Here is a 16211-nt window from a genome sequence, read left to right as displayed (position 1 = left end):
GTAAAAATTTGTGAAATAAGGGTAGAAATACCTCTTCAAATTGAAGCAGTTGAAGTGGAAATATTCCAGAATAACTAAAATGAATGATCTACATGTTTGTTTTGAAGAAAAATAAATACATGATAATAATTTTATACTTTTATAATTAATTTAGAAAGTACGGAAATATTAATTTTTCATTCAAAGATAATAATAGTTTAGCTTTGCAGGAACCACTAGTTGCATAAATGAAAAAAAAAATGACAGAATTTTTTTTTTCGTTTATTTGTTACATTTTCAATAAAATACGATATTTGGACAGTTATTTCAAATAAAAAAATTATTACATAAACAATTTTCGATCTTTATGAACTACATAATGTAACATATCAAGAAACTAAAATTCAAGTAATTTTCCTTCAGTTTCTTCAAGCGGCCTCTCTGTATCTCTATAGAAACGGTTGAAGTGGCTTTTTTTTATAACCGGACTTGAAACAATTCAAGTCCTAGGAGTTGAAATGTCTACAGGCGGCTCGACCGAGTCGCTCGTGTGCATAGATGACAGATTTCAAAATCAAAAATGGCAAGATGGCCGTTCAACATTAAAAAGTGAACTTTAGATTTTAGTTGACTTTACTAATATTAGTGAACTTCAAGTATTGCAACAAGAGAGCTAGGAATTACATACTGGTGCCTGAAAATTAGAAAATTGTAACCTTGAAAATTGTCATTTTACGGGAATTGCAGCAAAACAAAATATGTAAATGAGTTCATGTCCAAATTTTTTTTGTGATTTGCGTGAAGATAAAATAGTATATATTCAGAGTAAAAGGTCTTTTTGTGCTTTGCCCAATTGCCGACCTCGACTTCGTCTCGATCTTCAAGCTCTGGACTCACTTCTACTCTTAATGATATAATCTACCATGTCTTTATTTTTTTTTTAATTCAGTCAATTCTTGAACGTTTACATTCTTGAGTTACTCATTTAAAATGTTGACTGAATTATAAAACTATACTATACGACTAGACATTTTGAGTATTTTCTTGGAAATCCAGTAGAAAATACAACAGAAGACACTAATTAAAAGAATGGTAGGTGTTTAATTAAATAAAAAAACTTCTATGTAATAGGAAGGAGACTATACATCATGAGATAATTCTATATTATTATGTAAACATTAAACAAGTTCTTTCAATCTACTGTGTTGTTAACACGCAAGGTGCCAATTAATTGTATGTTTTTAAACTTTTTTACTTAAAAACAAGCAACTTTGTGGAAGATATTGCCGAATAAGAAAGAGTTATTTGCGTGTTTACAGAATATTGGCTGATTAAACAAGATAAAATTAATCATTTGTGATTGAAATGAATGAAAGTGTATCCATATTAGTACGAACACTTATGAATGCATGCTTAGAGGGGGGTGTGATGCATCATGTATTGTCCTTGACCTAGATGGGCTGTAGACAAAATTTGGTGATGATTCTTTTTTCTTTTAAGAATTAGCTAACCAGTGCTCATCAAAGTTCTTCATTCTAAATCGAAATCTTGAAATCTGCTTCTTCAAATGATGCAGAACACAAGAAAATATGTATTGATTTGAAGAAAACATTTTGCATCACAGAATAACAAATGGCCGCGTTCCATAATCTATTAAATCAAAAATTGTTACGGTGGGTAAAATGTGAGTTCATCACTTTGATCCAGAGTGAAAAAATCAAAGCGAGAAATGGTTCAAAAAAACAAATAGGTAAATTAGATATCATCTCAGCAACAAAGGTTATGGCAACAGTTTTTTGGAATCCGATTAATCTAATTAAATGAATTTCCAAATTACGTGATTGTATCACGACAACGCTCCAGACACGTGATCATGTGGATAATACATTTAAAAATAATAGAGCAGCCCATTTATTGACCAGATTTAGCCCCCAGTAAATGAGTGGGTGAAAGCACAAACAAAAATAATCCCTCTAGAGCCATCAATACAACATCAAATGAACTAATGTGTGTTTCAGTGTGATTGTTGAGAAACAAAATTGTGTTTTCGCGGTTTTTTGTTTCTAGGCGAACAAGACTAAACGGTGAACCACCCTCGTATATGAACTTTGATCACTTCGATGTTAATTTCCTGTGGATCAAGATACTTTTTCTCGATTTATTTTCTTAGAACTTTTGAATAAAATTCTTTAAAATCCTTCACCTCTTTTATTTGGTAAATTTTGTTTGCCGATTTTGTCAAGTATTTAAAAAAATTTTGACCGCCTCTTATTGAAGCAATTTTGAAATTCGGTCACAACACATTGTGTTTGCCGCTAAACGCTACTCTAATTGCAGGAATTACACATCACAGCACCGAATGGAATGTCCAAGTGGCAATTAGTGGCAAACAAAATGTCAAATGTAAAAATGCAAACCTTGTCTTGTGCGTGGCGACTGGATTTAATCGAACTTAGACAGAGCTAGCTAGATTCCAGCAATCTGAGTATTTTTTCTTGAAAATTGGAACCAATCTGAAATAATTCCCTGTACCGGGGTCGGTTTCCGAATTTCCGCAGTTCGAATAGTTTCACGTATAGTTTGGCAGTTTAAAACGGGACCCTTTTCACAGTTTACCTTTCCGAATGTTCTCAGCAGGCACAATTAACACCGAGTGACATTCCCAGCATTGTTCTGTTTATAATAATCGTTCCTGCTATTTGTGATAATGATAAATGAAACGAATGAGATCATATCGGGCACGTGCATCCAGCCTTGAATCCAAATAAAGTGTCTTTTAATAATAATAAGAGACCCACGCGACTGAACGTATCGCGAAATCAGTAACATTGCATAAATTCCTGAGGAACACGGAAGACTAATTGCCCACCTCAACCGGATTCATTATTAATATGTCAAAATCACTATCGCGATCAGAAGTAAATTAAACCGACTAATTTGTCAGCCTAAGGGCAGGACTCAAATTACGCGGGGTATTATTGTCCCAATTAATGACATCCTGTAAAGCACCCTGACGGATTCGGGACTGCGGCAGTCGTAAAATGACATTTTTATGAGGGTTTAATAAAAAAGTGGGAACAAAATGAGGGGAAAAATCTGCGGAAATAAAAATGATAAATAATTTGAGGGTACTTTATCAAATCGGGGACTGTATACCGTTGTTAGTTCGATAGTGACACACTTGTCGCACATAAACTCGGTTAAGGACTAATAATTCCTATCCTGCGGATTCAAGGATGTCGTTACGGTGCTTACAGGTTGCGCTGGAAATAGTCGACGGTCCTGTTTTATTGTCCTTTTTTGAACCGCGTAGGAGCGTCTCGTAAATCACCAATCAACGAAAAGCCAAAGACTAGTCACTATATTTTTTTAAACTGTCATTTACGCACAGATTTAATTTTTATGACGCCATTAAATGAATACAATCCGATATTTATGTCCGCATAAAAACTTTATTCTCAAACTTTAATTTTGTAAAATAATAATCTTGATCAAATTCGTTTTGTTTTATGGAGGCGCCAAAACAAAACTCGCGGAAATAACAATAAATTAATTTTTAATGTGGCGCAATTCAGCCACGTTTGTGTAAATAGTTGCTGCAACAATGTTGCATTCGACCTGAAATCCCAAGGCCTTGTCTTATAAATCACAAATCACAGTTTATTTAATTCAACGTTTCAATGTTTTTCGGTTCTTCAGATGTTGAAATTAATAGATGTTGGTCGGACCAGATCCTCTCAATATTTTGCCACCTCAGTTTATTTAACATAAGCTAACGGAGTGCTAATAGGAATAGTGAAATTATAAATTGGAAAGATTTGCAACTGGTGCATCGAATCAAAGTGTTGTTGCTGCTGATGTAATCCAAATGTTTTTCGAGGACAACAAAAATCGTGAAAATGTTCTTTCTGTCTTGCCTGCTTTGGCAACGCGAACACTTCGAGCAAGTAAATTGCCGTTTTAAGATCTCTTGACCTTCACACTCATTCCATTTATGCAAATTACTGAAAGTTATCGAACTCCAGAGGAAAAAATGTGAGCAAGACATGAATACGGGAAAAATGGTAGTTTTTGACAAAGCGTTTTTGTATTTTATGCGAAGGAGTTGATGATGCATTTTGTATTACAAGATTTTTGCAAAACCGTTTTTTATCTGGTCCTGGCATTTCACGTTGCAAAAGGTAAATCAACGACAGATCATAACTGATCGATCTATCAACACGTGAACAGGTGGAATTTCGAGGCTTCTTGTATTACACCCAGCGCCCATAAATGGTAAGTACATTGCTGAACGTCTAGTGGATCTGGACTATGAAATTTGAGCTCATTAATATTTATTGCTTTTCGGCGTCTTAAACATAATATGTGGGTTAATAATGATTAACCTCACTGGAAATAATAATAGAGCCCGTGAATGGTGGCACAAGCATATTATGGGGTCTAGAATTTGTTCGGTTACAAGATTTTTGACAGGAAAAAAGTTGTCCGATGGCCAATCTTCATTAGTGAAGCGATGACCACCCACCGCTGTTGGTCACATCGATCAGATTCTACGAGAATACAAAATTTTTATTGTTTTTCTGATAGGTTTTGTAACGCTGCTCACATATGGTTCTTGCGTAAAAAACAATGCACGCAAAAATCCAGGAGGAAAGGAAACTTGTACCGCGAAGGACGTAGGCGTTGAAAAGATTTATGAACATGTCCAGTTCCGTGGCTGAAATTATAAAATTTCCTGGTACCATAAATTATGGTACAATAACTGAAAGATGCCGGCATCAAATTTGACTAATAGTAGTCGATATCTGAAAAAAATCTTGTTAATGTTGTCGGAATTAAAGTCAATTAATATCGTGCCTAGCATAACGGAAACTACACAGTTGTGTGATGAAATATGTTGTTTTGGTAGGTATTTCAAGATTAAAGATTTGTCCCTATGAAAAATCATTTTCAATCAAGATTAGAATTTTAAGCGACGTAATCCCTAAATTTATGACAACATTATTGCCGTATTAATATGTATAAGATTTATCACCGTGCACAGCGAAACACAGCGGGGTGATAAATTCGGCGCAGAAAAACGTCAAAGTCCTCTGAGGGAGATTAACATACTGGCGAAATGGCGAATGTATGAAATGCACTTAACAACCATTACGCTATTTCCGAATAAAGAAACGTCTCATTTTTGGGTCCGGTTCGGTCGGAGTAAATCAATGTTTCGGCTCGTAGCTTGTGTCGTCGGATATATTGTAATTTTGTTGTCAGGAAAACATGTGCTTGAAAGTCCTGCTAAATTTATGAAAACTAATAACACTGTTCCTGTTCAGTTTTTTGTATTTATATTGTGAGATATTTTCGGGAATACAAGGTCTGTCACATACGCAGTGGAAACGGAGAATAATGCGCCAGAGGAAGTCAGTGCTAAAAATGTAACACTTTTTAAAAGGAAAATGTGCACGGCCGGTGTGTTGTTTCCGGGTGTTATCTGTTTGCCGCAAATGCACTGGGAATGTTTACTCACTATAACAATATTACACGACGCTTCAGAAGACCAACAAACATTTTGAAGTACAGTTTGATAATGTCAAATAACAAAAATACCGCACACAATTCCAAATCGCAGATCGGTTTCCAACACGAATTGATTCGTTGCGAGTGGCGGCTCGTACTAAAAAAATCTGGGTAGGCACTTAGGCCCTGCATAAGGATTAATGTATACCATTATACATATGCACTTTTTTTTTTTCATTTTACACAATTAACCCTAAGTCATCATCTAATAATTTGGTCCTTTTCGTTGATTTTGAAAAAAAACTTGAAAATCCGGCAACATTAGCAAAAAAATATTCGACACTCTTTGATTTTACCTGAAGCGTCCTGTAATATTGAATTTAGTCTGTGGGCATAACAATGTGTGAACTTTGCTTGGGGATCTATTGAACGAATTTTTGACTGCTCTCTTGCCATTACTGAAGCCACTGAAGCTCCGTCATACGTTTGACCCAATCTAAGGTTTGACCTACCAATTTTTGTAGAAGATTGAATCTACTAAAAGTCGTTGTCAATAAGTTAAAAAGATCATCTGCCTTTCGACCTTTTGCCACGAGAAACAAACAGATTTATCTACTTCTGATTCTATGGTTTTTATTATCACTTTCGTAATGCTTTCAATTAACTCATTCTGAATGGTTTTTGATAAACCGCTAAATACAGAATGTTCGTTTAAAAAAGTTTAAAATTTTTCATCATACGTACTTAAAAGTTTCGCGAGCTCTTTAAAATTGCCCTGATTTAATGACGTTTCCGTTTCATCGTGACCACGAAACGCCAATTCCTGTGTCGATAAATAGAGTGTCATATCGACTAAACGTTTTAAAATATCCCGATTCTCTTTCATTTTTTCGTTATGTCTCACAATGCTTACCCGATGTCCCGAATCTAACGCAGCTGCAATGCTCTGTTGTTTCCCAAAAAGTTTGAATTTTAAGGCCGCATGTACGTGTTCTTTCGAAATTTCGTGTTTCTGGATTGACATTGCTAATTCTAATTGTTTCAAATTATTATAACCGGTTGAATTCCAGGGACTCCGTGTGTTTTCGCAAAATAATAAATGGTAATACCAACAATACAATCTATTCTTGTTTATGCTTCCAGAAATCCATTGACACTTTTGATACCACGAAGTTGAAAACATGCGCGTGCACCGTCTCTTTTCATTATAAAGTAAATTTACCAGATCAGGACATGGTTTATTTAAATTTCGAACTATTTGTTTTTCATCATATTATGACAATGTGCGCGTGCGAGTTTCAGTAAGGCCTAGCCTGCACTTGGTTACGGTAGGTCCGATCGCCTACAGCTTAAGATCACACTATTTGTACATATATGATTCATATTGATTTACAATGTAAGCTGTTTCTAGTAACTGATATAAGGCTCATTAAATTATAAGTAAAATTCAAGTGTCCAGTACCCTATTAGGCTATGGGTATTTTTATATAAATAAATTTCAAAAGTTACGGTCTTTCTTTCTTGATTGCGCCTTCCTAGTTTTTATTTTTAACATTTATTTCAGATTTAATTAAATCTGAAATATTTTATTATTAGATAGTATGTATTATGTATCAGTATTGACAAATACAAATACAAATACACGAAACAGTATAAAATTTATTGTCTGGCTTTATCACAATCTAAAAAAAAGGTAAACATATGATCGATGACACTGTTACAGTCTTGTTTTATTCGTGAAAAAAAAATCTTTTCAGTAATGCATTAGACGCTATCAAACTCATATAACAGCATGCGCACGTGTGTACGCTGGTATGCTTGGACTGCCAGGGTAGGCTAGCCCACCCGAACAACAAACAGCGATCGAGAGCCTAGTCGTACTCTTGGTTCGAGTTGACGCGAGAGAACACAGAAACTGATAGAATCGTACGTACGCACTAGTTTCGTCGGCCATAATCCAGGGTGGGCTCGCCTGCCTTCGTTCAACTTTCCAGCTAAACTGAAGGGCAACGTTGAATTAATAATAATTTAACAAAACAAATTATTCACGGTTTTCTGCATAGAACTTAGATTAAGATTAAATTCAGCAATTGTTTTTTTTTTTTTATAAATCTATTAGACGTAATTTCTTCATTTTCGCTTTGAATATTTTGGGTAGGCATTGCCTACCCTGCCTACCCAGACCAGCCGCCACTGTTCGTTGCCAAGCTCAACCACTGTCATAATAATTATAAACCGATTGTGTTATCTGAGAATACGGGCTAAATCTGCAGGTGTGAAGTTTTTCTATATTTTTATCGGTACTTCGTATTTAAATTTATTACACACAATCCATTATCAATTTACGAATTGGCAAACCTAGGCAAACCAAATTAATGTTAGACAAGTTCTGTATCACTTTTCTATGAGAGAAACAAAGAAAAACTATGACCATCAAAGATTTAAAAAATCAAACGTTTCCAAAATATTATTCAACGAGCGGGTTATTACTCATGAGGATGATTTTGTGTCACGAGCCGAAGCCGAATGACGTCATTCATGTGAGTGAGAATAGCCATTACCCGCGAGTAGAATACATTCTATACTTTTTCTACGACTATGAAGAAAAATTGACAAATAAGTTTCATTATTTGACAAACTGAAACTAGCGTTTTACAATTGTTACTTTGTATACTTGATACCACTGAATTAAAATTTGCGACTAAATTCGTTGCTATGATATATACCGTGTGTTTTGAAATTATTATTCAACGGGCCGTGGGCAATGAACTCTGTTATCTAATAAAAAAAAAAACACTAATAATTACGGTATTATACAATACAAGTAGAAAAAGTACTTTATTTCACGACAATACTTAAATCACTTTGCTGTAGCCCAGACTTCTGCTTATGAGAGTTAAATTATTATAAATATTTTGAAATAATATTAAAAATTAAAAGTGAATATTTAGAATGATGGATATGTAGATTAAACAAATGTACTATTCCGGACTCGGAATCTTGGCCAACATTTTTTTGACATTTCTAAAAAAATTATGTAAATCAATCAAATCATTAATGTCATTAATAAATGACAATTATTAAAGATCACTTTGTTTTTATTGTGACATCAGAAAGCAGGAGCGCGTTCATAAAATATGGGCGAAGGTAGAGTGTGGGGAATATCACGTGACTGCAGTGTCACTCCGGCATTATGAACGGAATCGGGTAAACGCGTGTTTTTTGTTTTTGTAAATGTCAACATTGTCAACTCACATTTAATTGTCATCTATTTAACCACCTGCTTAAATGAAGAATAAGAGATTAAAAATGCAATTTGACGAAAGAAAAAGAAAATTAATTATTTCTGGGACAATTTGTTCTGCAAAAAAACGTTTTTCCCCTGTAAATTTGTTATCACCGGATTCAATACAGGAAGGGGAAGAAAAGAATATAAGTGTGGTTGCACAAGGAATACCTTTAAGAATTGTTGGATATGTTGAACGGATTGTACCGGGGTTAACCAACAGACAATTTCAAATGCATTTCAGAGTCAGCCGTTCCAGTTTCGAAAATTTTGTTCCCATTATTGAAAACATAATTAAAAAATGTGTAAGAACACCTTAGAACATATTTTTTTTCACGCAGCCGCCGCTTCACTGCCGTCAGATATTTGACAGACGTCAAATCTGACGTATGGGTAATTTCTCCCGCACCGCTAGACATCGGTAACATGGGCACACTCCTTGTGTCACTCTAAACATTTGTGAACGATCTGGGGTAGCGTGATTATTCCCCCAATTTTTTTTAATTTGTGAACGGCGTTTGGGTGACCCACGGGTAACCTTTATACCTACCCAGAGTATTTATGAACGCGCTCCGGGGAAACAGCATTATCGAGTCAAAAGTTGGGTTATATTCAATAAAGGCCAGTTCACACATATTTGTCAGTTAAATGTCAGTTGTGGCCAAGATTTCGTGTCCGGAATAGTACTATTGGGGACACGGAAAACTAGGCAGATGTGTCATTCAGTTGTCAAAATTTCTAAACCATACCTTAGCTACTCATAACCAAGCTTAAGTTAATTTGACAGTTTTTTTGAAAATATCAATCATAATGACAGTAAAGGTGCAATTACATTGACACTTTTTGAAATGACAATAGCAGACTGCCCAGGATTCCATGTCCCTCATTGTACGTATGTTTTTCTAAACTTTTCACCATCGCGGAATTATCAGAATGATTTTTAGATATCGGTGAATCCTGCATAACATTTAATTAACTTCGAAATGGTCTTTCTCTTCTCTGAAAGTTAAATTCATAGATGGCTGGAAGGCACAAAAACAGAATTCTCATCTACTCATACATTTCTATTGGAGGAAATGGAAGATTGATTAATTTCGAGCCGAAGTTCCTTAAGATGACGGCACAAGAGTTAGAAGTTTGCTGATATCTTTAATCATTGTCAAGGCCAACCAGTAGTGGAACAATTTCTGGATTTTCTTTTGAAATATGACTTTCTGAAGATACTCTTAAATGGCAAAAATTTAACAGTTGAAAGTCCACATACTTTCTAGCACCCTCCATTAACTCATCTTATTCAAAACTGAGCAAGCCAGTTTCCATAACCCTTTTTTTTATCTTCAAAGAACCCAACATGCTATTGCCTCGTATAAATGAAAGAATTATCAAGATTTTTCGTGGAACCCCTGGTATGTCGCTCGGAACCAGTGATCGAAATATTTGGACTGGAAGCGTTTAAAATTTGGATTTTTAGAATTTCGAAATAGATTGTCCTTACTTTAGAATATTGCCTTCGGTAGCTGCATTGCACTGCAACTGCACGTAAGTGATAACCGGACTAATAAATTTATGGGCCTCGAAGCTGATGCAGGAGCTTCCTTAGCCGGTGAAAGTTATACAAATACCAGATGTGGAGGTAACTGGGTGACAACTTGGACTATTAAATGAAGAGTCAGTTGTATGTAAAAACCTCCACGGGCATATCCCCGGGCACTGAAAGAGGTTCGGGACACTTTTATTTTATGACAGAACGAAGTTATTTATCAAGTGTCTTCCGAGACGGCTGCTGGTGACAAATGCAACAGATCGTTGCAACAGATCACTCAAGTGGTTGGAGCCATGATCGGTTTACAAAATTAAACTCTTGTTGATCGACAGTATTAACTGACTGGTAATAGACGTATCAGGTATTATTTACGTGTTTGTGCTGTTTCCAACTGAACAAATCCTGACATCCGCGTCTGCCTTGCCCTTAGATTGACTAAATATCGTGAAGCCCAGTTCGATTCTAAATTATTATACGAGAAAGTAGGTACCTGAAGGTGTATATTTTGATGTGTATTGGTCAGATATATTTTCTGATTGTCAAATTGGAAATAAGTCTCTAAAGCAAAACCCAGTCTTGATGAGGCAATACGCTCTTTTGAAACACTTGCTAAATTAGCATTATCAAAGTGAACGTAATAATAACTTATAAACTTCTTTTGAAGCAAAAGACAACTTTGCAGTAGTATCTACCTTCATTCTGATTAGCAACTTAACCTCCATCATGCTGAAGACATCGAAGACTAATGGCAGTGCTTAAAATAGTTCTGCGCAGATATGCGTTAAGTGATTGAGTGAAGCCCGCTCAAGCTTCGAAATTTTAAACAGATTGATGTAGTCACTTTTCATAAGTAATGCAACGAGCGGGTACGAAATTGCCGGAAATTTTCGATCTCAGATACGAGTATTTTTTTCGGCGACAATTCTTAAGAAACAAATACGAGTGGTCTGAGCGAAATTTGAAAAATTCTATGAAAAAAATACTTGAATAGTAGTTTATAATTTAAAAAAGGTTGTTATAGCAATTCGTCGATAAATAGTGAAAATTTCCGCGGCAATTTTTACTACCAGTGAAAATTTTCGCGGCAATTTTTTTAAAACAAGCGTGATTGGTCCGTACTGACCAATTTCGTAAATCTGATTGGTCGAGAGAATGCGAGGGGTAAAATTACCTTCTCATGAGGGAGAACTAAGCTTGGATACAAAATGTCAATACAATTTTGTGATTTATTATAAAAATCTAAATTTATAAGTACCTATTTACGAACATTTTTTAAATGATTGTGACATTTAGTGAACTACAAAAATAATGTTTTCCGTTGACCGTTTGTTAATTTCAATATTAATGAATTATTTTGTCTAAAATATAGTGTATTAATGGACACTTATTTTCAACGATTTTTGGGATTTTGACGTTTTGATGATATTTTGATGTATAAACAACCTCGAACATGCATTGTTTGCACTTATCAATACTGTAGCAGGTAGTGCAGCAGGGTTTTCTATATTTTATACATAGCTCCATAACTGCACAATTACGAATTCACTTTTTCAAAAGCCGACCTTTTTGGTTATAATTCGCATGTCATATTTTTCAAAGGTAACTAGGTTTTCTTAGCAACCGTGATTTTTCTGACACTCTGTGGAAAAGTGAATAGAAAGTGTTGAAAAATTTAAAAATGGCCTACCCTGAGGACAAAAAAAAGGATGAAGATATTTTATAAGGTCTCATCTTTATCGAAAAAGATTAAATTGGTTTTGATTTGGCTTTAATTTGAAATTTTGTCACAAAAAAAAGTTTGCGGTCAACGGAAAAATGTTGTAATCAACTCGTTTGTTAATGGGCGATTAATAATCTCAATTATTAAAGGCACTCACTCGCTACACTCGTTCGTGCTTTAAACAGTTTCGATTATTAATCGCCTTCATTAACAAACTAGTTTATTAAATAACTATTAAACGTCTCGGTCAGAATACATTGATTTATTCTCTTTAAAATTGTATGTCGAAAATAGTTGTCTGAACATCTGCATGTGTCAGAAAAAAGAGGCGTTATGAAAGGAAACTGTTGACAGTTGTTTTGGTCGAATATAGTTCATTTCATTCAAAAAGTGGTACCACCTTTTTTGTGTTACTCAAATAAACTCAACAGTTCACTGTCAAATTTTGGCGGAGGTTGGGCCAACCCAAAAAAAAAATGAAACTTATTCTACGGATTTCTTTTGTTTTGGCACATAATTCAACAGGTGGTGGAGTTTTGATTTTGAAACAGATTACTTATATGTATATATTTAATAACTTATCAAAGCATCAAAACAGTCTCTTAAGTATGACAATCCAAAGAGTTCATCGTTTGGCCGCTGGCACAACCTATGCACCATCAGAGTCAAGAAGTTTTATAAGATTACAATCTGCACTTTTGAACCAACATGACCTTCTAACTGCATGCACAAACATAATTCTAAGAGGTAGAGGAGCTGACCTATTCTTCAATCAAGATGACAGTATAGACTCTACGCTCTGCCAAGACTAAAAGACAAACAATTACTTGAGATCTAGCGTTTTCAATTTTATTTAGCTGATCATGTTTTTAGCTTCACACAACTAGGATTGTCTCATTTTCAAAAATGGTGTGTTGTATCGTACGCTTGGTCGGTACGATTATATGAATGTTGTTATTAAATAAAATAAAAACGGATTTAAACTTAACAAGGAATGAATTTATTTACGGATTGGTGACAACTACAAGGCGTCTTGAACGTTTAGCTGCTCAAGTAGAAGTAACGTACAAGTTTTGCGCAGCCCCTAAAGAAGCTGCAAGGGTAGCGGTCATAAACCCCCCATCTGTGCGAAATATGAAGAAAATGTGGGTGGTCAAAGACAAATGGATCGAGTAACATCAAACATTGGTCTTAATTAGACTGCAATAATTTTCTGACTGATTCACATAGTTTCTACTCACCAACGCAAATACCTCTGTCGAGTAAAAGGAATTTGGCTATTTTAAGGCAAAGTACAATGTTTGTAGGATTTATGCAAGCACCCGGTCTACATGTTTTGGATGCTGTTGGATTAAAATGTATGATTTATTTTCTTTGAAGTAGCGATAGAGCAATCTAATTTTAACCAACGTTCCCAAGATTTCACAATGAAAAATTCAGAGCAAGAGCAATTTTCGTCTTGACAAACATGTAAATTCGAAAAAGAAAAACAAATAGTTACCTGCAGTTTTAGCTAAAGCTAACAACGCAATTGAGAGGTAGAGGATATGTTTCTTCATTTTTCGGGTCACTTGCTAATAGAGTTTTTGTAATAACAATAACTTGATTAGACTGGAGATGTGCACATGTTGTTAACTCTGTAGAAAAAACAAACACGCCGTCATTTAAACCATCCTGGCACGAAATGTTTGTTCGGGTGTGTTTTATTATTATTTTTTCACCAAAGTGTGTAACGCTGCTACCACAAAAGCGACATCGATTAAGACTAATCTTGACAATTAATTCAAAATTCTGGGTCTCGTCAAAAAAATAAACAGAACTAGTCGAAAGCAAATACTGATAAAAAATGATAAGTGGGTTTACGAACAATTAATAAGCTGAGAAGGTGTGACGAGTTGTGTAATTCATCTCGGAGATTTTCAATTTAAATTAGATTAAATGCGGTTGCCGCGTCCGAAAATAAATCGACTTGAACGTAGGTGCTAAAAATAAGAAAAATACCTAGTGCTCCACATTTTAAATAGGCGACGATTACCGGCTACAAATCGATTTCTTGTGGCATTTAGCACGTCTTTGGGGGTGGTCTTTTAATATTCATCGATGTTTAAGTTGCGGGGAAATCCGGCAGTCCCCGTTCTCCCCACCCCCAATCCAAACAAATGATTCGGTGGTAACCTCCTTAAGTAAAATTATTTAATTTGCGAGTTACACAAGGGAGGGAGTAATTCGACCCTAGACGCAGCCTTATTCAAATTGGTTAATTCAGACCGTACCTTCGAAACGTAATAATACAGAACCCATTAAATTTCTATATTAGCATACATTGTAATTTGCAGGGTATTAAGTTTATACTTGGCGAAAACAAATATACGAGATATAATTTAAACATCTTCAGTTGACAAACACGCTCAAATTAAAACGTACACGAAGTGCTCGCTGAACTTAATACCGCACCGCAAAGGACAAAAATTTAAGTTAATTTCATTGCCGACGACGTGAAACAGGTACGGCGAGGATTAAATTTGTTTTAAACCGCGTTATGCTTAAAATTATTGCCATATGCCACCAAACTTGTGCCCGCTAATTATGAAAATTTCGTTCTTCCCCATCAACGTCTCCACTGTCGTAAGTTAACGCATTTTCCAGTACACATCGACTGTCAAGGGTGCATTCCGAGATCTACGTCTGATGACTCCTCAATGATTGAAAAATGCAGGCCAATTAAAATGCGACGCGACCAGAGCAATACACGAATCCTAGATTTGAAGGAAAAAGTGCAACGCGACGGCCCTAATTCGTAATGCACGGCGAAATTGAGTTGGGGCAACAAAGAGCTTTGTGCCGAATAAATTTGTGAGTTTAATAATATTGTAGTGGCAAACATTAGTGTGATTTAATAAAACATAAACCTAAAATAGTAATTAGAATCCAGGCCCGTTTTCGTCCTTTCTCGTGGCAACTCTGCATGTTTGCAATATTCACACCGAGAGGTGGATCTAACCCAGATCAAACCAAGAAAATGTGTGAAATGCAACCGAGTTATTTACATACGGCGTTGCGGAAGAACTGATAAATATTTTTGTGTCGATACATATTATAACAGGAGGACGTTGAACCTGCAGAACAGAACTCTTTAAGGAAGTTGTCTGTGTGTAACAAATCGGTTTGAAGGTACCGCCGAGCGTTTTTTTGGCACCAAAAATGATTAAACCACACCAAAAACACAGCCTGCTGGAGGCTCTTACATAACCCGGCTCCGAAAAACTGTTTATTTTACTTATGAGCAGTCAATTTACATTTTACCAATTACGACAGCCGATATGGAATTTGTTTATCACAATAATCAAATTGATTTGCCATGTTTGGAAATTTTGAGCAGCCAGACTAGTACCCCGGGTCGTTTTTCATTCACTGAAACCATGACGTTAATGGGCAAGAAACCAAAAATCACAGGAGGCGCGGTGGTCGAAATCGAGACCATAAATGGTACTCCCCGATACAGACTAGGTGGGTGAAATCTGTGACAAAATCCACCTGAATGATGTCACCAAGTCACTACTTTATCAAGGTAAAAATTAAAACTTAGGTTTCTACACCTTTGGTGCTGTGGAATGCTGAACGAACAACTGAGCATTCTCGGAAATCATTCTTGCTCCTAACTTGACAGGTCATCATTTTCATCAGTCTAAATAAAACAGTAAAGCAAGATTAAATCAAAAGATACAGAAGCCGTAACTGTGGTCTTGAATTTCTGTGCAATCTTTTTCTTTCGGAGCGTTGAACAGTTCAATAAGCAAATCAAACACACAACATTCTTTGGACAAAATTTGAAATCGTATATAATTCGGGGAAGCATTGCATTGTTTTCTGGTTCTATTAATAAGTCTTATGGTCTGGGTTGTTAAACGTGTACAATTTGGCATTGAAATTTTTAGGAAAGTCGAGGCATTACTAACCAACCTCGTTTGTCAACTTGACTGTAAAACAGTAATAAACCTGGCTCGGCACTAGCCAAGCACACAAAAAATCAAATTGTGTTTTATATCTTTTGGTACTAAAACACAACAACTTCCTCCGACTGTTCCATGTTTGTATCTCGTCTTGGGTGTTGCATCGTGTAAAAAATATTTTCCTGGCGAAAGTTCGGCTCCAATAAAATAAATTATTGCAAT

The 16211-nt window shown here is 35.5% G+C and overlaps 1 protein-coding gene across 23 annotated transcripts in view; it reads right to left on the bottom strand.

The window, feature by feature from the left end:
- The window catches only part of trol (terribly reduced optic lobes), a 306854-nt gene that overhangs the window by 91103 nt on the left and 199540 nt on the right, over window positions 1–16211 (bottom strand). For 5 of the 23 annotated variants that reach the window (XM_069047459.1, XM_069047460.1, XM_069047461.1 and 2 more), the window contains exon 2: window positions 13541–13676. The exons of the other annotated variants lie outside the window; for them this stretch is intronic. In XM_069047459.1, the coding sequence (XP_068903560.1) occupies window positions 13541–13598 (58 nt within the window). In that variant the 5' untranslated portion in view covers window positions 13599–13676. The remainder of the gene's footprint in view (window positions 1–13540; window positions 13677–16211) is intronic. 23 annotated transcript variants of the gene reach the window in all.

This window comes from Tenebrio molitor, chromosome 5 (assembly GCF_963966145.1).
Source record: "Tenebrio molitor chromosome 5, icTenMoli1.1, whole genome shotgun sequence".
Classification (NCBI taxonomy): Eukaryota; Metazoa; Arthropoda; class Insecta; order Coleoptera; family Tenebrionidae; genus Tenebrio; species Tenebrio molitor.
This window is presented reverse-complemented; position numbering and strand designations above follow the sequence as displayed.